The 18,017-nt window shown below is 43.4% G+C and overlaps 1 protein-coding gene across 1 annotated transcript in view; it reads right to left on the bottom strand.

The window, feature by feature from the left end:
* met (MET proto-oncogene, receptor tyrosine kinase) overlaps positions 1-18,017 on the bottom strand; it is a 103,539-nt gene that overhangs the window by 65,627 nt on the left and 19,895 nt on the right. The window contains exon 3 of the mRNA XM_049573028.1: positions 2,718-2,921. Within this exon, the coding sequence (XP_049428985.1) occupies positions 2,718-2,921 (204 nt within the window). The remainder of the gene's footprint in view (positions 1-2,717; positions 2,922-18,017) is intronic.

Here is an 18,017-nt window from a genome sequence, read left to right as displayed (position 1 = left end):
GTCTGAAAACATAAAGTGCTGTGAATGAGAGGGACGTCGCGGTAAATGAGACTGAAGATTAAAAACAAAACCACTGCTGACTGCTTTGTTTCTGTCTCAGTTCTTTTAACGATCATGTTTTTAACAACCTTTTCATTTTTCTTTTCTCTTACTCAGTAAATTTCTTTTGCTTTCTTGATTTATGTGTATTGGAAAGCTTCTTTCCTGCTTTGTCCCTTTCTCCCCCGCTTTTTGTTTTGTGATATCTCTGCAGTCATCCTCTTTCTTCGCTCTCTGTCTCTCCCTCTGTATCTATAAACTTAACTTTAAATCAGTTCAGTTTGTGTCTCGTCTACCTGCATGATCAGACAGAAACTTGTGTTGCTAAGTCACGGAAAATCTTATCAACATGAGCATTATTCTTACAGTTTACATGTGACTAATAGCTAATAAAAGTTTACAAATACCAGTTTTCTGTCTCCCCTCTGTGTCTCAGATGATCTGCAGAAAATAATTGATAAAATGGAGAGTGTTGCAGCGCGGGGCAGCTGCTCTGCTCCTCAGACCTTCTAAAACCCTTCAGCTAAAACAATGAACTTCAGCCAACCACAAAAAAACAACAAAAAAGAAAAAACTGAAGGAGGGCCTGGGAGGAGGGAGGAGGAGGGGGGACGATGGTGGAGAAACACACAGCAACAGCTGCATGGGACGCTCAGTGAGTAGAAAATGCCGTGCGAGCGAACGTGTCAGCGAAGCCCGCCGTTCACCATTAACGTGCCGTTTGGCTTGTAAGCCCCCTCGCACCCCACTACCACCGTCTGCCCCCCTTCTCCATCCCTCCCTCTCTTTCCGTGCAGCTGTCGGCCTTCTTTTCCACGTCTTTTTTTCCATGTGTGTCTTTTCATTCTTGTGTTTCAAAAACACGTGAGGTAATTCAACTTTGTTTTATTCCATTGGTCTCTGGTCCAGCTCCGGACCGATGCACTGATACAACGTCACTCGCTGCACTTCACTCTGCAGCGGTAACCACTGCACGCATGCAGTGAACAGTTAGAGGGGACAACATAACTTAAACGCCACATGAAAAGGAGGGAAAGTGATTGCAGTGAGTCACAGTCTGACATGCAGCTACACAGGCTGCTCATACTGAGTTAATTAAGGCAGATGCCAGGATGCTATATTTTACCCCGGTGATCAGCGCTTGCATGACTCTTCAAAACAATGCAACAAGCGGACCTCCAACAGGCCAAATCCACATTTGAACTGCAGGTGCACTGACTTTAAAGCTTCAAAATTACTTGTGTAACATGTGCCAGGCCTTTGTCTGGAAAGTCATGGAAAACATATTCTCACTTCACACTGATCAGGTTTTGTGTCTAGACATACAACTGCACTATCTGGTCCAAAATGAAAGGGTTTTTTTTGACATTTAAATGACATTTACCTTTTGTTTTACAATGACTTAAGCTCCAGTGTGTAGGATTTAGGGAATATATTGGCAGAAATGGAATATAATACAATAACTGTGCTTTCTTTCATGTATAATCACCTCAAAATAAGAATCTTTGTAGACACTGAATCAAGTGGGCCACTTCAAAAATTGATTGAACCCAAATGAAAGGAGGCTGGAGCACTTGATAAAATTGCAGAGCTTTTAATAAGGTGCAAACAAACTGACGTTTCGACGCTACTGCGTAAATCAGCTGGTCTGTTTGTTTTGTAAAAGAAGATACCTCTGTGGATAATTCAGCTCCCAGTGAAAACCTCCTGAACAATCAACTATAAAGAAATTCTAACCAGGAGAAGTTTCAGCTGGCTGAAATTTGCAATCCTCACCACTAGATTCCTCCTAATCCCCCTAAAACTTACACGCTGGACCTTTAAATGGTTGTATTTGAAAGGCAGTTGTATGCTGGTTGTTAAACACATCTTCATATTCTCACAGAATTTAGCCTAATTTTAACCTAGACATTGTTTGAACTACTAATTATTAAAGCAGTACTTGTTTGGATGCCAAATACTTGCTTAATGGACTAAAATCTGTGTGACAGCTTTAGCAAAAACTGCCAAGAAAAACGCTTTAGAATTTGGGTTCAACATCAACGCTGCAGTTAAAAGATAACCTGCAATCAAGGCAAGTGTTCCTGTTATTTTGTCGATGTTACAAAGTAGTGTGGGATGGCCCAATGTCTGTGCCATTATTTATACTGTATGAGGTCTTGTCCCTATTAGTTATCTTGAGACTAAAAACTTAACCCATGACTATAATTCCTTGATGCGGTATTGACAGGTTGTGTATGACATGTTGAAAGCAACTGACAAACGATCAGGACGGTGAAATCTACGGTCAGTTTGTACACTGATAGAGAAAATGGACTGTGTTTGCTCAGATGGCAGACGGGAGTGTGGGCTTTTTGGAGGCTCACTGAGCACAGGTCAAAGGTAAGCAAATTGTGCAAACAGAAAAGGTCCCGGTGCTTGGTCATAGTTTCCCCCAACCTGCCTCTAGCAGAGCACCTGGAGCAGTGTTGTGTCTCCAGCAGGGCGCTTTCACTCCTCACATACCAACATCCTGCTGAATTTACATGAACAATGAGGGCGGGAAACCGCACCGGCCGCTGTGGCCTCAGGCTCTCTATTTACGCCTAACTGCTAGTATTTTGCATGCAAATTAGGTTTCTGCCATCTTTTAAAGACTTTTATTGTAAATTAAAAAAAGAACAAACTGACTAATTTACCTGGATGTGGCGTCCGTCAGCGGTGCCCAGGTATGCCACTGCACGGCCATGGACTGGCACCACGGTGATAGACGTAACCAAGGTGTTCGTCAACTCTTTGTGCCAGTACTCCAACCTCTGGACAAACTGGGTCACCTGCAGGCGGTAATTACTCTCTTTCCCTTCATGGATTCCCTCATGTGGGCCGCAGTCGTCTGATGAACTCTGCAAACCAGAACAAAAACAAAGGCATCAGTTGGAAAACTACAATTATCACCTCGCGAGTTGTACGCCTCCGCCAACCAGTACAAGTTGCAGTTTACATCCATGTCTGTCCAGACTCATATGTATCCATGATAGTAGACGATTCTTCAAATATGGATGTGGCTGTGAAGAAGCTACAAACACATCTTAAACCTGACAGCACAGGAGATCTATACAATCAGCGCAGTTTCAACGTGGGGACCCAAGATTAGTGACACCAATTCAGTATCTGACAAAACGAATGAGACAAGGTTCCAAGGTATCCAAGGTTGCAGTGACCTTGACCTTTGACCATCAAATTCTAATCAGTTCCTTGAGTCCAAGCGGACATTTGTGCCCAATCTGGAGAAATTCCCCCAAGGTGTTCTTGAGACACTGTGCAACAATGACATGTTTTAGTTATCTCAGTTGTTTGTTTCATAAATCATCATAAAAACGCAACTTTGGACTTCAGCATAGGCTTTTTTGAATGAGTCACAGTAAAGAGCAGCTTTTTTCATTGATAATAGTCACTACAGCACTCGTGAGACATTACGTTCACCAGAGTTAGATGGATGCAAGCTTACAATAACCTCTGACCACCAAATCTAATCAGTTCATCCTACTGTCCAAGACCAAGTGAACGTTTGTGCCAAATTTGAAGAAATTCCCTCAAGGCATCATTGAGATATTATATTCACGATACTGGGACTGACAACCCAAAAACATGTTGCCTCCAGCTCAGGCTGTCACTGTCATGAAGACATTAAAATCCCTGCAGCGTGCTCCAAGAATAACAAAACATGCGGGGAGAACAACAGTGGAGAGAGTGTTTCTTATTGGGGTTACAGGCATGATATTGATATGACATCAGACGCAGCCAAGAAATGTCAGCAACATCAGTGCAGTCATGTTTAACACTGAATATTGCCCACTCCAAACTAGTAAACTTGCATAAGAATAAAAATGTAGAGCAAGCAGCAAAGACTGCTGATGGTAACAAATATTAGAAAACGTACTGTTAACCATATTTTCTGGGAATCATCAGCAAGATTAGAACAGCTTATCCAAACACACCACTCTCCGAAAAACTACTTGTTATATAATATCATGTTGAACTATCTTCTTTCATATCTGGCCTGATGGGGGAGGGTTAAGAACCAAACCTCCTAAGCCCCCCTTAGCTTCTCTTTCATCAGGCCGTGCTCGTAATGGAGGTCTCGGCCTGATAGTACCTCTAGGGCAAGTACACGCTTTGTTGAATAGAAGTTTTCATGGGAAACAGTGGGAACACTTTCATGCTGTTTTTCATTCCACAAACTGCTTCTTCCCGATCCAAGTGGACGACCCCTCGTTTTGTCTCTTTCTCTAATTCCTCACTTGAGTTTGGAAGCAAAGTCTGTCACTCCGGCTAAACTCTTTGGGTTTTCAAACGTCGCTGGGTTGTGCAGATTGTTGTGTCTGGAGGCTTTGGAGCATACAGTGAAAGCACAGACTGTAGCCAGGGCTGGATTCAGGGCCTTTTCTCTATCAGTGCCCCCCTGCCTCCCCTCCTCTTACTGCTCTCTCACTGCTCCGGCTCTTTTTGTGTTTAGTCATGGCCTCCTGTCCCAGCCTCAGGTTTCATTAATTATTAATGACCCAGAGGGTGGCGGGCCTCTTGTGGCTCTGAAGGTCCTTGACCTGGCTGCCTGACCAGGCCTGTTGTTTTCTCAGCTTCAGTGGATGATGACCTCTTCAGCAGAGTCAAAAGGACGGGGGAGGGAGAACAGGTACAATGATTATGAAGACCTGTGGAAGGTTTCATTCAAAGCGCCTCACAGTGCCAAAAATGCATACCGTTTAATTTGAAACTTTCCTTTCCTCAAGGAGATGTTTGTGCCATTAGTTTCGTCCTTGTGTTCTGACCTAGAGGGTAAAAACTGATCTTGTTGCAACGAAAGAAGTTGGTTTTAATCACTTACAGACTCATGATCTCGTTCTGCCTCTACCTAAAGCCCCGCTTGGGTCACTAGGCCATTATTTGTGGTTTGTGTGTAACATGCTGCATCATTTGTTTAGCATAGATCTCAAAGGCAAGCTTTGAAGACGAGGAGAACAATGGCGGGCCAATAAATCAGGAACATTTCTTTCTTGGTGACACTGCATAGCCGAGACGAACGGGACCGCACGAAGAGGAAAGCCGAAGAAAAGCAGAGAGCGCTGGCCAACTGACAAGAACGCAGCAGCAAACCTTGGTTAAATTAAATGTCCTCAAGGCCAGTGGCAGCAGTTAGTGAGACAATGGTGAGTCAAACTCAGGGAAAATGTGGAGGAAATTGAAAGCTGGCTGACAGGTTGGATATTTTTATGCCAAATGCACAGCTGCGAGGTGGTGCAGCCAGCTGATCTGCACTGAATTACTCTGTGTTAAAGAGAGTAGCAATAGTGCAAAGCGGTCAAGAGATGACAGTTGGTGGCTGAAATTGATTTGAAATTGGATAAAGATATGGACACGTAGGACGAGATCAGGGTTTGATACAGTCTGAGGCAGAGGAAAAGGAATAGGATGTCTTTGATGTGTGAATCTGTGTGTAAGTTGACCTTTACCCAGTAACTCAGTGTAAAATATGATCCATTCTAACTTTAAGTTAACAGATTAAGTTATGGGAATCTGCCAAAACTCTTCCCACTACTCAAAAACGACAAGATAGAAACGTCATGGCTGTGGAGATCATGCCATGCGGCTCAATAAACAGACCCTAGGCTGATTATTTTCAGAGCAAACAAACAGGACTTTGGGATGTTTGCTGAAGTGGAGCAGGATGATGGGAGGGAGACCTAGAAAAGGTCTTGGAGTCATTCCTCTGCCTCTGCTGAGGTATTCCTGAGGATCAAGGCAATGAAATTGGACAGTGGAAAGACTGTTTTGACAAGCTTCGTTTGAAGCTCTGCCGCTGCTATCCATGGCTGTTTCTTGGCACGGAGAGCGAGTTTTAGAGGACGTCAAACTGACACTACAGAGGCAAACAGGTTCCTCCAGAGAGTAAAGTCTTACACAAAGTTCAATAAGGAACTTAAATACATATGGCTATTCAAAGAAGAATTAAGAAGAATTAAGTTATTAATGACAAACTCTATTGACAACCACAGAACTGAATGGTTTACAGAGGCAGGGTAGGGACAAGAATGAGATTTTAACATTAAACTTTCAAGCTAATTAGACAAGAAAAAAAATCTAGCAAAGAGCAAGGAATATGGCTCCATGTTGTTTAAAGAACCAGTACTTTTAAAGTGATACCAATAGAGTACTTTGTTTGATACCTTCAAGTGCCACTAGACGCGTCAGGCAGGAAGTATATCCACACCTTCAAACGTTATGGCGGCACCTCTGTACCCTAAACTGCCAAATCCGTCAAATACCCCTAGTTTGACTTCACCTCGCCACAGACTGTATGGGTTAAAGCTGTTTGGGTAGTGGGCCTATCATGCGTCACATTAAATCAGAGAATGCTTGCAGTGATTGGCTGCTAGCAAAACCATACAGATAATCATTTTTTCTGGATCTTGATACAAAAAGGATCAAACGCAGGCATTGTTTGATTGGAGAAGTTTCAATACTACTTGGTGCTGGATTATCAAGGTATCGAGTAGTGATGCCCAGCCCTAACAAGGAAAACCTCTTTTATTGATCTTAAAACCTTTTAAAGTTGATTTAACTGGCAGCAGCCTCTAAATCTGAGTATGAGCTACAAGGGTGTTAAAGGTCGAAATGCTGGGAGGTAGGGATGTGTACTGTTTGAAAAACAGACTAATTATCTTTGTAGGTGGAAGCAAACAAGTCACTTTCTACACACTGGCGGTCTCTTTGAAAAGATATGAGATCCTGTAGAAGTTAGTCACATAGAAATACCTTTAAAATAAAGGATACAGTCTTGCCAGTTTTAATAAACTACTGTCCAGTTTTGATGGATACTGGGACATCTTTTCACCTGAAAATCATCAATACCACATGTACTAAACTTTGCAGGTATGAGCTGTTTCAACAAAACCCTTAACTTCGGGGGAAGAAACAACATGCTTATTCTTATTTTGCACAATGAATGATTATTATTATACACTGAAAAGTGTTGTACCTCATGTCTCCATCTGCTGGTGGGCCGTCGCGATAAGAGTATGCATGTATAATATGATGTTAATTCCACTACAGGTGGGAAAAAAGTGGATATATCAATGTCAATATTGGTTATCAGCCAAATTAGTTGTTACATATCAGCATATCGGATATCGCTAACAGCATTGCTAGCGAAAGTGAAGGCAAACCTCTGATTCATTCTCGTTTTGGAAAAAGATTGGTCCGCTTGCCGCTCACTTTGCTAGATGTTCTTTGGCACTGTGTCCATGAAAGTGAGTACTGGACACACACAGATTGTAAGTCTGAGGGAAACAACAGGGAGTTCATTTTGAATGAGTCTATGCATTTTTGTATCTCTTACACTCATCTTTGGAAGATTTACGGTTTTAGCAAGTGCACCTGATGTTCTACATCTAGAACAGGCACCGTGGGGCAGGTACGTGAAACACTGTACACCTTTTGCTCCATACTCAACCAGCAGCCATTGTCCCCAAAAACAACAGCATGGCGATAAGGTTTCGGTGTCGTGGGGCTGCTAAACCCTGCGGCTCTGCTCAGAAGAGTCAAGAAGGGGGTGAAAGGTGATCTGCGTGGTCTAATGTCGTTTTCATACTCTCACTGTGGCCCCTGGGTCCTGTGTGAATAGACACACTAATGCCTGAATTATAAACCATGGACTGGGTTACTGGCAGGAGAGAATCTAGATACAAACACTGTCACTGCCGTGCAAAAATAGCGTAAAGGCGCTCTTGCTAATGTACAAAAATACACATGGTGTTGCGGAGGCTTAGCCCGAGTTAGCAGACTCGCACACATGCACAGAGTCTGTCTGGTTGCTGGACGCTCAGCTGGCTCTCTCACTGGAATAACAGACCTTTGACCTCCGGATTGCATGCGCAATTGTGTGCTCCAGACAGCAGGGAGGTTTAGTTGTCGTCGGGGTGTGTGGAAATGCATTTTTTAGAGAAAGTGAAATGCAAAGGAATGTGGAGTGCACAAATAGGCCTGTGTGCAAGTGTGCATTGTTGTGGTAATGTTGGAACACACATCACAGCGCTCCACCTGGACTCAGGGTGCACGTTACTCTGCAACCTGACTCTCAGTTGCTGTAATGACCGTGAAGTGTGTGTGTGTGTCTAAGTACGCAGGTGGCTGGTCCCAGCAAGCGCATGGAGTCATGTGTTAATGTGTGTGTGTGTGTGATGCTGTAGGGGACTGTCAGGGTGTTAGGGACAGTTAAGGGAGTGAGAGAAGCTGACAATAAGGCGAGGACAGACCCTGGCGTTTACAGTGCAGCTGGCCTCGCCCTCGAGTGGGCCCCCAGACACCAGGCAGGACTACAGCTTTGTTTATAACGAAAAAAGAAATGGCTTCACACATAAACAGGTCCAACAGAAGACGGAGAGAATAATATGTGGAGATTATAGTAAATGTAGAATTCTCCTGTTTTTAAGAAACTTGAACACAGAAGATGACTGGTAGTACAAAAAACATGTGTAAAAAGTCTCCCTTTTAAAAATACTAAAAAAAATAGATGAGATTCTCCATCCAGTTGCTTTTTTCAGTATCGATGATGAGCAAATGTGCACAGTATAATAGGCGTCAACTTTCATATCACGGCATATCGCTGCAACCCTAATTACAGACAATGAATGGATGTGTATTGTGCAGCCCTAGATACAATTTAAAACTGCCTCAACACATTTGTCCCCAAAATTGGACATCCAGGTTTTTAAAAAAGGGAAAGCATCCCTCCTGGATGTTGTGATCACAACAATAGATACAAATTCAGCCCTCCCACTGAATTCTGTGCAACCTTGCATTTTTTTTCCCCAAAAACCAGAACTTTACCTGTAAACTAGACTATTTAAAACAGGTAAAATCTCATTTCATTGTAGAGCAGCATGCGTCGTATTGATTCGCTCAGCCCTGCTCAGAGAGAGCAGGAGGAGAGACGCTCACAGGGACAGCCTTTCAGAGCTGCGTCAAACAGCATTCACAGCTTAACTGCAGTGATTAGTTGTTGCTGCCCCCTCCATCACAGATATTGTAATTCTGTTGGAAACACTTGATGCTAACACTAATAAGCTCCACGTCAGGATTTGGAGCTCTTTTTGTGGTTTTCACAAAAAAACGCCTATAAACATCACAACATGCATTGCAATTTTTTAGAAAACCTGCTGTGAAATCAGTGATTTCAGGCAGCAACAATCCCCAAAACAGCCTGCAAAATCCTGGAGGAACTGATTTCACTATATGTAGTTAACTTTCTGTTTCCTCTGTTGCTGCGCAGCATACAGTTTGTTACATCCACAGATAATGGACACTCTGTGTGGCCATATGAGATCCTGGATTCACTAAGCATGAATGAATATGTCCAAAATAGACAATGTTGAAAAGACAGTCATCATCGTGTCACTTGCTGTGGCTGTCTCGGTGCAGCGATGCAGTAAGCTGGAGGTTTCTAAAATCACTGGTTTCTTAAAGACATCCTTCAAGTAAAATTCCACATCTGTTATTTGCCACCATCTGAGGCTGCAAGTAGCAACTACCGAAGAGTCTCCGCTCTGAGCATGAACAGTGACATGAACACATGGAATTGAGTCATGTGATCAGCACAGCGCTGCAGTTTTAACATCCAATTTCTGGTGTAAGATGTTGTTATTCTGTGTTCAGGAGCAGAGGTGCAGAAACAGGTGTCCAGGAGGTGATTAATGTGCAATATTGTCTTCTGCAGGTCTGTTTGTGTAATGTAATGATTTATGCTGTCTCTGTCACGTTTCCTGCCCCACACACAGTTATACTTTGCCCACTAGGTGTTGTCGTTTTGCCGATATATATTCATAGCTCCTTGATACTAATGTGAGCATAATGTGATGCCAAACTGATGCATTTGAACTTGAAGGAGAAAGGGACAGAGGTGCAGAAACAGGTGTCCAGAAGGCAGCTAATGTGTGAAGTTGTCTTCTGCAGGAGTAATAAATGCCAGAAACAGGTGTCCAGGAGGTTGTTACATCAGATTTGAAAAAATTTCCTCCAGGTATTGTTGAGATATTGCATTCACGGGAATGAGATGGACGCAAGGTCATAGTGAACATGTCTTATGACTACAAATATGTAATCAGTGCATTGCTGAGATCAAGTGGATGTTTGTGCCAAATCTGAGGAAATTCACTCATGGCATTCTTGATACATCACGTTCATAAGAATGGTGCATACGTGAGGACGAACAGACGGAAGGACAACCAGATAACATGAAGCCTCCACAGCTATCACCAGTACAGAGGCATAAAAACGATGGTGTCCATGTTGAGATTTTGTGTCCTCTCCTGTGAGGGAATGTGGTTTGAACATTATTCATGCTCACAACATGAAATCTGCATTTCAGACGTCACATGCTTATTTCATGAACATTCTTCTAGCCTGTGTTTGAAAACGTCTTTCCCAGGGAAGATTTGGGAGAGAATCTTTGTCTAGTTTTGTTTTGTTTTTTGAACCACAATCAATCCAAAATAGCTAACCTGTGTTTTTCTGATATGTAAAACAAACTTCCTGTGCACAGCCAGAATTCTCACACACCATCAGCAGAAGGATATTACCTTGTTACTGAAAATAAGATCTTGTTGCTGTTTAAAAATGTCGCCTGAAAGCCTCTCCGTCTCTCCCCCTTTCCTCCAGCCGGTCCTGAATTTAAGTTTGCCCCTTCGCCCACCTACTCTCCTGACCCCCCTTCAATTCTTCTCTTGACTGAACACCTTCCTCTCTTTTTTCTATTTCCTTTACCTCCCTGCACACACGCACACACAAAGACACACACACACACACACAGTCCGCTCTAACAGAGAAATAATCTGTTTGTGTGTGTTTCCAGGTTTCTCCCACACAGGAACAATACAGCTTCCAGCCTCTCAGCACCACTAAATCACCCCGACTGTATGAAACCTGGCTGTGTGAGTGATGATCCTGCATCCTCTGTCTCCTCTGCCTCCAATAAGAGACCAAAATATCATCTCTGAGAACACAGTTAGGGATAATTTTTCATAGCTGCTTGACACTGCGACTCCTTTTCCTGCGTGTATCAACATATTTTTCTCCTCTTACTCTGGGAGATCGGGGATTTATGCGATTCAAAACAAGAGGGATAAATGATGGACTGCTGAGTTTGGTGATCAGAGGCCAAAAGACACTATTTCTGCTCTGCCTGGGAACTTTTTTTTGATTCGATTTAACGGGAACAGCACATTCTTCAGATGAGCTTTCCAGAGTTGTCCTGCAAATCCACATTTCGGTCAGACTGACACAGTAGCTAAAGTTACTGCCTGCTGATCAAAGGGAATAAGAAAGGTCAACTCCTTAATACTTTCTTACATGCCCAGATAGAGACCAGATATTAGGAGAAATTATTTTTACATGCAAAGTTTCTTAAATTATTTAATAAGGCTGATCTCTGTGGTATTTACATAACAGATGGGTTGTTGCTTTCATTGATGATTGATATCAGGTTACATCCACACAGCTCTTATCCTAGGTGTTTCATAAAAGCCTCTGACATATGAGATACATTACACCATATAAAGCCAGGCTTGTCATGCTTGGCTTGCGTTTTCCGCATGAAACATACGGTAAAACATTCCCACCGGACTCACACGCTTCTCCCTGACTTTTATTTGTTGGAGTGCTGAGGTCACATCAATAGTTGTGGCATCTGCTGTGAGGACGCTGTGGCAGGGACTCTCATGATGGTTATTACTGGGCTGCTTGTAATCTCAGTGAGACAGGACTGGAAGTTTAAAGGGTTTTTCCATCGGCACATTTGGCCACGCAGAGTCAGACCACGCTGCATTGAGTACATGGAGTTGGGCTGAGTGGGACCTGAGATGGACAGTCTCAGGAGTTGGTTTGAAGCATGCCTGACCGCCTCTTTTGTCTTCATTCAGGGACAATTCAGTGTGTGTCGATTCAGTGTTTCAACCTCTGCTGCTACTGCCAGACAGAGAAAACACTTCATCAGTTTCAACTGCATCTCAAAGCAGAGAGAAGACAACAGACAACCACTGCACAGTGCTAAAGAGGCTGCTGCTTTACAAAGTCATTGACTCAAGCACAAGCTCGTCATCAGTTAAAGACGCGCCCTCAGGCAGGTGGCCCTGTTGTATGGAGATGAAAATCCCTGCAGCGGCAAATACAAGTTAAGACTCCAACATCCAGAAACAGCATCGCCGACTTCTCTGAGCCGGAGCTCATCTAAGATGGACTGACACAAAGTAGAAAAGTGTGGTGAGGTCTGACCAGTCCATCATGGATGCCGTGCCCCCCGGGCTAAAGAGGAAAAGGACCATCCAGACTGTTGCCAGCTCTAACTTGTAGAAAAAACAGCTGCACACTACCTAACCTGCAAAAATAACTTTGCCTGATGAAGGACAAGTCACTGAAACGTTGCAGCATTAAAATCATGAAGAGTTTGTGTTGTGTTCTTTCTTCTTTGACAGAGAGGAAAGTTTAGTTTGAATCACCAACTCTGTGAGAGGACATGAGTTTAAACCTCCAGACTAACGTGTTGCACATGAAGAAAGAATTCAGGCTTTAATCTAAGTCAGAGTTTACAATGAACCTGGGGACAAATCCTAGTTGTCTCACATTAGTTATTTGTTGAGAGCAGAAATTGAGAGATGTTGAGCTTTTCAAATGATGATCAGTAAGTGTGTGCTCGTAAATCAGCCCTAAACACTGCTGGAGACATGACAGACAGGAAGTGTGCAGAAATTATTTGTCTAAATGAGATCTTTATACAACCTGTCACCTTGATTCTGATTTCTGAGACATGAATTACCCCTTTTTAAAGATAAAAGATGTTTAAAGATAAAAAACATATAGAAAACATCAGGACTAAAAGCTGACTAAAACTATGAAGGATAAAACTGACTCACACGTGACTAAAACTAATGAACACTTTCATCTCAAGACTAAATCTAAAACAGCTGTTCATATTAACACTGGACAAATCAAACCAAAACTATCTGCATGGCCACATATCACCACGTGTATGAGAGAAGGTATGTTTATGTTAATGTGAGTGAACCCAAACCTTTCATTTAAGGGAGTTTACATCATTCACATCAGATGAACAGTGGAGGTTTTACAGTGCTTTTTATATATAGTCCCCAAGGGTAAAAAGCACTAAAGGTATAACGTGGATGAATATGGATGTAAACACCCTCAAACGCTCCGTCCTATTACTCTCAGACTGCTCTGGAACTAAATGAGTTATGACACTAGGTAATTTTCTGGGTGCAAATGAGCACCACATCATTCCTTTGCTTTTTCAGCCTGCATATTACTCACTCAGGACATTATTTTAGAGCATTAATGTCTTTCTGAGGTCAGATCAATCTGCAGTCTGGCAGCTCAGCAGAGCGAACCTTCGTCTTTACTGAAGCAGCTGCTTTTCCTACATGTGCTCTTAATTATGGAAACACATGAACGTAAAGGGGAGGCGGCGGGGGGTGATTTAGTGTTGAGGCTGCTTCGGAGAGTTAGCACCAATCATCTGCTCGCTTGACTTCATTAGCATTAGTGTTACCCTCTCCCATTGATTACTACAGTCAGAGCAGGGGTTAAAAGTACAGCTGTTGTGTTGTACACAGCCTTAACAACTTCACTGAAAGTGTCCAAATAATTGTCTTTTATGGCGAGGGAGAATTTGAAGCGGGGATATGCACACACGTTATAAAACTGACATATTTCAACTTTTTTTTTTAGAATTCCTGCTTCCTAGCAGTCTGGAATAATCAGATCCACCCACCGGGGCAGACACTTGGCAGAATCTTCACAGTGAAGATTTCACTGTGAACAGAAATTGCCAAAAACAGCTCCTCAGGCCGACCATTTAAAGCATACTGCCGTCATGACTATAAGTGGCTCTCTGTGCTTCTCATTTTTTTCAGATCTGAGGGGCAATTCTCCATCTCGGAGACAGATTGAACTGCGGGGCCCGGCTCGTACATACATGAGGTGAGGCAGGGAAACAGCAGCTGGAGAGCCGCAGCCCAACGGCAGCCGTTGAGGAGCAGCCAGATAACCTCAGGTTGTAAACAGCACTGGCCTGCGCTTCAGCAGCGAGGCAGCTTATCAACCGAGGGTCAACATTAGGTCTGAACACTCGGGCCTCCTCATCTCAGCACAGTCCTGGACGAGATGAGATCACTGGCAGGCGCTGTGCTGGCAGAAACTCCGTGTCCGTGCTCGTAGGTCTCAGATCAGAGCCAGATGAAGAAAACTAAACAAATATGACTGTACGGCGACAGCGCAAGAGAAGAGCGGGGATCTGAAATATAGCAGCGTGGCAGGCAATGTACTTTTTATTGCTCGGCGGCACGGCCCTTCATATTTGTCCCTTTTCGCCGAGTGACACAGAAAAGCAAATGTAATATTCCAGCAGCTCTACACAGAAACCAACAGAGCTAAAAATATCAGTGGAATCCCACGGACACACAAACAGCCAAAACCTCATCAAAAAACTTCAGAAAACAGACTGCGGGTTTTATAGAAGCAGATCTTTACGAAGTCACCATAAAACACTTCACTGCATGTCGTGACAGCTTGCAGGTGGCGGCCATCCGTGCACTCTGCGCTGCATGACGAAGCAAACATCGCCTCTGTCCTCAGAGAGCTGACCACGGGTGCAACAATGCATCACTGTGCTACTTTTTCACACTTGTAAAACTCCTGGAAGTTGGCATCTGGCTCTGCAGTGTTGCTCAACCTCCCTCTCGCACACTCGTACGCATATATCAAAGATCTTCGGGGGATCGGGCTCTGAATAATTTTGCTGCATCTGCTTGCGCTCACTGAGTGAGCCACCAGGCCCCAAGCCAGAATTTCTAATGCTGAGGACTGGAGCAGCTCAGAATCCTGACTTCATGATGAGGGCTCGGTTCCATGTTTAACTCTGAAAAATGTGCAGGCTTCAAGATGTGTGATGCAACTTAACAATAACAATGGTTTCTTGACCTGAGAGCAAACTGGTCATTTCTTCCCGCTAAACAATAAAAACAATTTAGTCAGATTTGCAAACCTAACAAAACCAGATTCTGTATTCCCATAAAACTAAAAATAGCTGATAGCTGTTAAGAGAAAGCACTTTTTAAGTTATTTTTAAAGACTTTTTTTCTTACTCCTTGAATCAAAACAATCCTGTCCAGCTGCTTTTAACCGTAAAAAACATCACTCAGTTCCCAGAAAAGCTACTCAGCCCTCTCAGGTGTGAGCTTGCCTTCCGCCTGCAATATGATTCAAGCCAGGATCACCGATGAGGAGGCTAAGATCAAAGCCCGCAGAGACAATATCTGCGGTGTCCCAGGGATTGACGAGATAGCTTCTCTGTTTGTGGTGCATTGTTTGGGAGCGCAGCAGGGTGGTAAAAGCCATACAAGTGTGCGGACAGAGAGAGACGGGGAGGAGGCTTCCTTCTCTCTTTGCCTCCATTACTTGAGTACACATCCAGGCACAATCCTTTGCTTGCATTGTGTGGGGATTACTGGTTGAATGGAATGGGGGGGATTAGTCCTCATCTGAGGTGAGACCTTCCTTTGGACTGACATGCTGTCCACTTCTATTTGGTTGAGAGAATGTAGGGTTATCTGTGTATTCAGGAAGCACGTTGAAATGGTTGATGTACAGCACTTGTGGCTGAAAATTTAGCAGATTGTCCACATCAGAAGAAAGTTAAAGGGTCAGTTCACCCAAGCGAAACTTTCTCACTTACCTCTGATGGTAGCAAAGCAGGCAGATGAGTTCAGTTTCAGTAGTCCAAGTTTTGAGATATACACCTCTGTGACCTCTGCTTAAATTACAGAGAAACTTTGTCCATTTTCAGCCAGCTCAGTGTCATCGCAATGTGGGCAGTGCAGCCCAGTCTCAAGAAGAAAATGTTGGCATTGCATGTTTCTGTTGCCCCAGTATGAAGAGTGCTTATATAAAACCAGACACAAGTCAGCCCTGAGCAGAGTGACCGTACTCTACTGACCAATCAACAGACTGCAGTAAAGATGTAACATATCTGTGGTCTGTATTAATATACAATGCCAACATCTATTCTGGTGATTTTGGGCAGTGTGTGCAGATAAACAGTGTTTGGCCTCCCACGTGCTGCAAGCACCTCCTGGCACTCCTGCTCATTTGCCGGCAGACTTCAATAACATGTTTCCCGTCGCATGGCAGATTTTGCCAGCAGATGGACGAGCAGCTCTGGGCGCTCCCGGCACGGGGGGAAGCCAAACACTGATCATCTGCACACACTGCCATGACACAGGGCTGGTTGAAAATCAACAAAGTGTACCTCAAAGTTCTACAGGATGAACCCGCCAAAAGTTTCTGTCCATGTTTTTTGTCGATCATGTCATCACCAGACTATACATGAACAATTCAGACCTGCTTTAGTCACGTACTGCAAGTACTAAAGCTTGAGTAATATGGAGATGAGGTAAGATTTCATTTCTGTCTGTAGCCGCAGGCCTGCCGGGACCATTTGCTGCTCTAGTGAACTTTGTGATTATGAGCGTTTCAAGGGGCCAGACTGAGACCTTATGACAAAGCTTGAAGGACCCAGAGCCAAGGAAATGAGAGCAATCCGGGGTCGAGGTGAGGCCGCTGCTCGGGACAGCAGCAAGAGAAGAGGAGATTGCTTTTGGTCCTTCATTTAGAGCGCGGGGGATGACAGATAAGCATCCACACGCCTCATTTCAGTAGAGAGCAGGATATCACCATGTGGTGAAATAGAAGAGTAGGAGGCATGCCGCTGATTAGGAAATAGCTCGGGGGCCTTGACTCATAAGCTCAGCGGAGCACAGCTCCTCCATATTTGACACTAAACAAGTGTATCATGAATGGCTTCTGGCACTGTTGGCAAACGCCTCCATGCTGGTGAGGAAAACATTTAAGAAATCCAATCAGAGACGAGTCTGTCAGCAGGATGGTATCGGAAGAGAGGATCTCACTTACCTTACATTTGCTTCAAAACAAAACTATGACATGACTCAGCCACAATGATCACCACAGCACTTTGCGTAATTGACTGGAAACAAAGTATTTTATCCATTAGCCAACCACAGCGAAGGATAGATTTCAAAACTCACCAGATATGTTTGCAGTAAAGCCACAACTTTTGATTTTTCTTTGGACAAATGATTAAATAATTTGTCAGAAAAAGGAAAGGAAAAAATGGAAAAATCACTTTCTAGAGGCCTTATATAAATAGTTAAATCGCTGGTTTTGTCCCACTGACACTCAAAGTCCCGAAGATTTTCAATTAACAATGATATAAAACAGAGAAAAGCAGCAAAATCTCACATTTGAGAAGCTGAACAAACGACAAAAATGAAAAGACAGAGAAAAAACAATAAATAATAGGTGTTTATCTGACAGACTGGAGGTCAGCACTAAAAATCTTATCAGCTGTGGCCTAAATTTAACAGTATTTGGCTGATGTTGGCCGGTGGCAGTTTCCCACCCTGCTTACTGGAAGACATCTTGCAGGCACTGGCGGTTTGCATATTTACTACTCCACTCTTTATCTAGGGAACAAAGATAAGATGTGCATACAAAAGCTGATGCAAAAGGATTTACACACACTTCCAGCTTTCCAGCAAAACAAGAAACTGAACTCCTGAGCTGATCATTAACTCGGCAGATTCAAAACTAAACACAGACATCGAGTGAGTGTGAAATCATGTAGAAAACCATCCGGGAAATGCCTGCAGACATGAACTAACTCACACTGACCCGATACCACTGAGGTGGACGGGTGGTGTTGAGTAGTTGCTGCAGTCCATGCGAGACAGTTTTATCTTCTGCTATGAAAGAATTATGAAATCTGGTGATCATTAGTAAAAAAATCCATCAAGATTAATGATCCATTGTAACACAAATCAACCTGCAGCTCGTCACGTCTGGCTTCAAGGTGAGGG

The sequence above is a fragment of the Epinephelus fuscoguttatus genome, linkage group LG4 (genome assembly GCF_011397635.1).
Source record: "Epinephelus fuscoguttatus linkage group LG4, E.fuscoguttatus.final_Chr_v1".
In the NCBI taxonomy this organism is placed as follows: Eukaryota; Metazoa; Chordata; class Actinopteri; order Perciformes; family Serranidae; genus Epinephelus; species Epinephelus fuscoguttatus.
The sequence above is the reverse complement of the archived record's forward strand: the minus strand, read 5'-3'. Positions and strand labels throughout refer to the sequence as shown.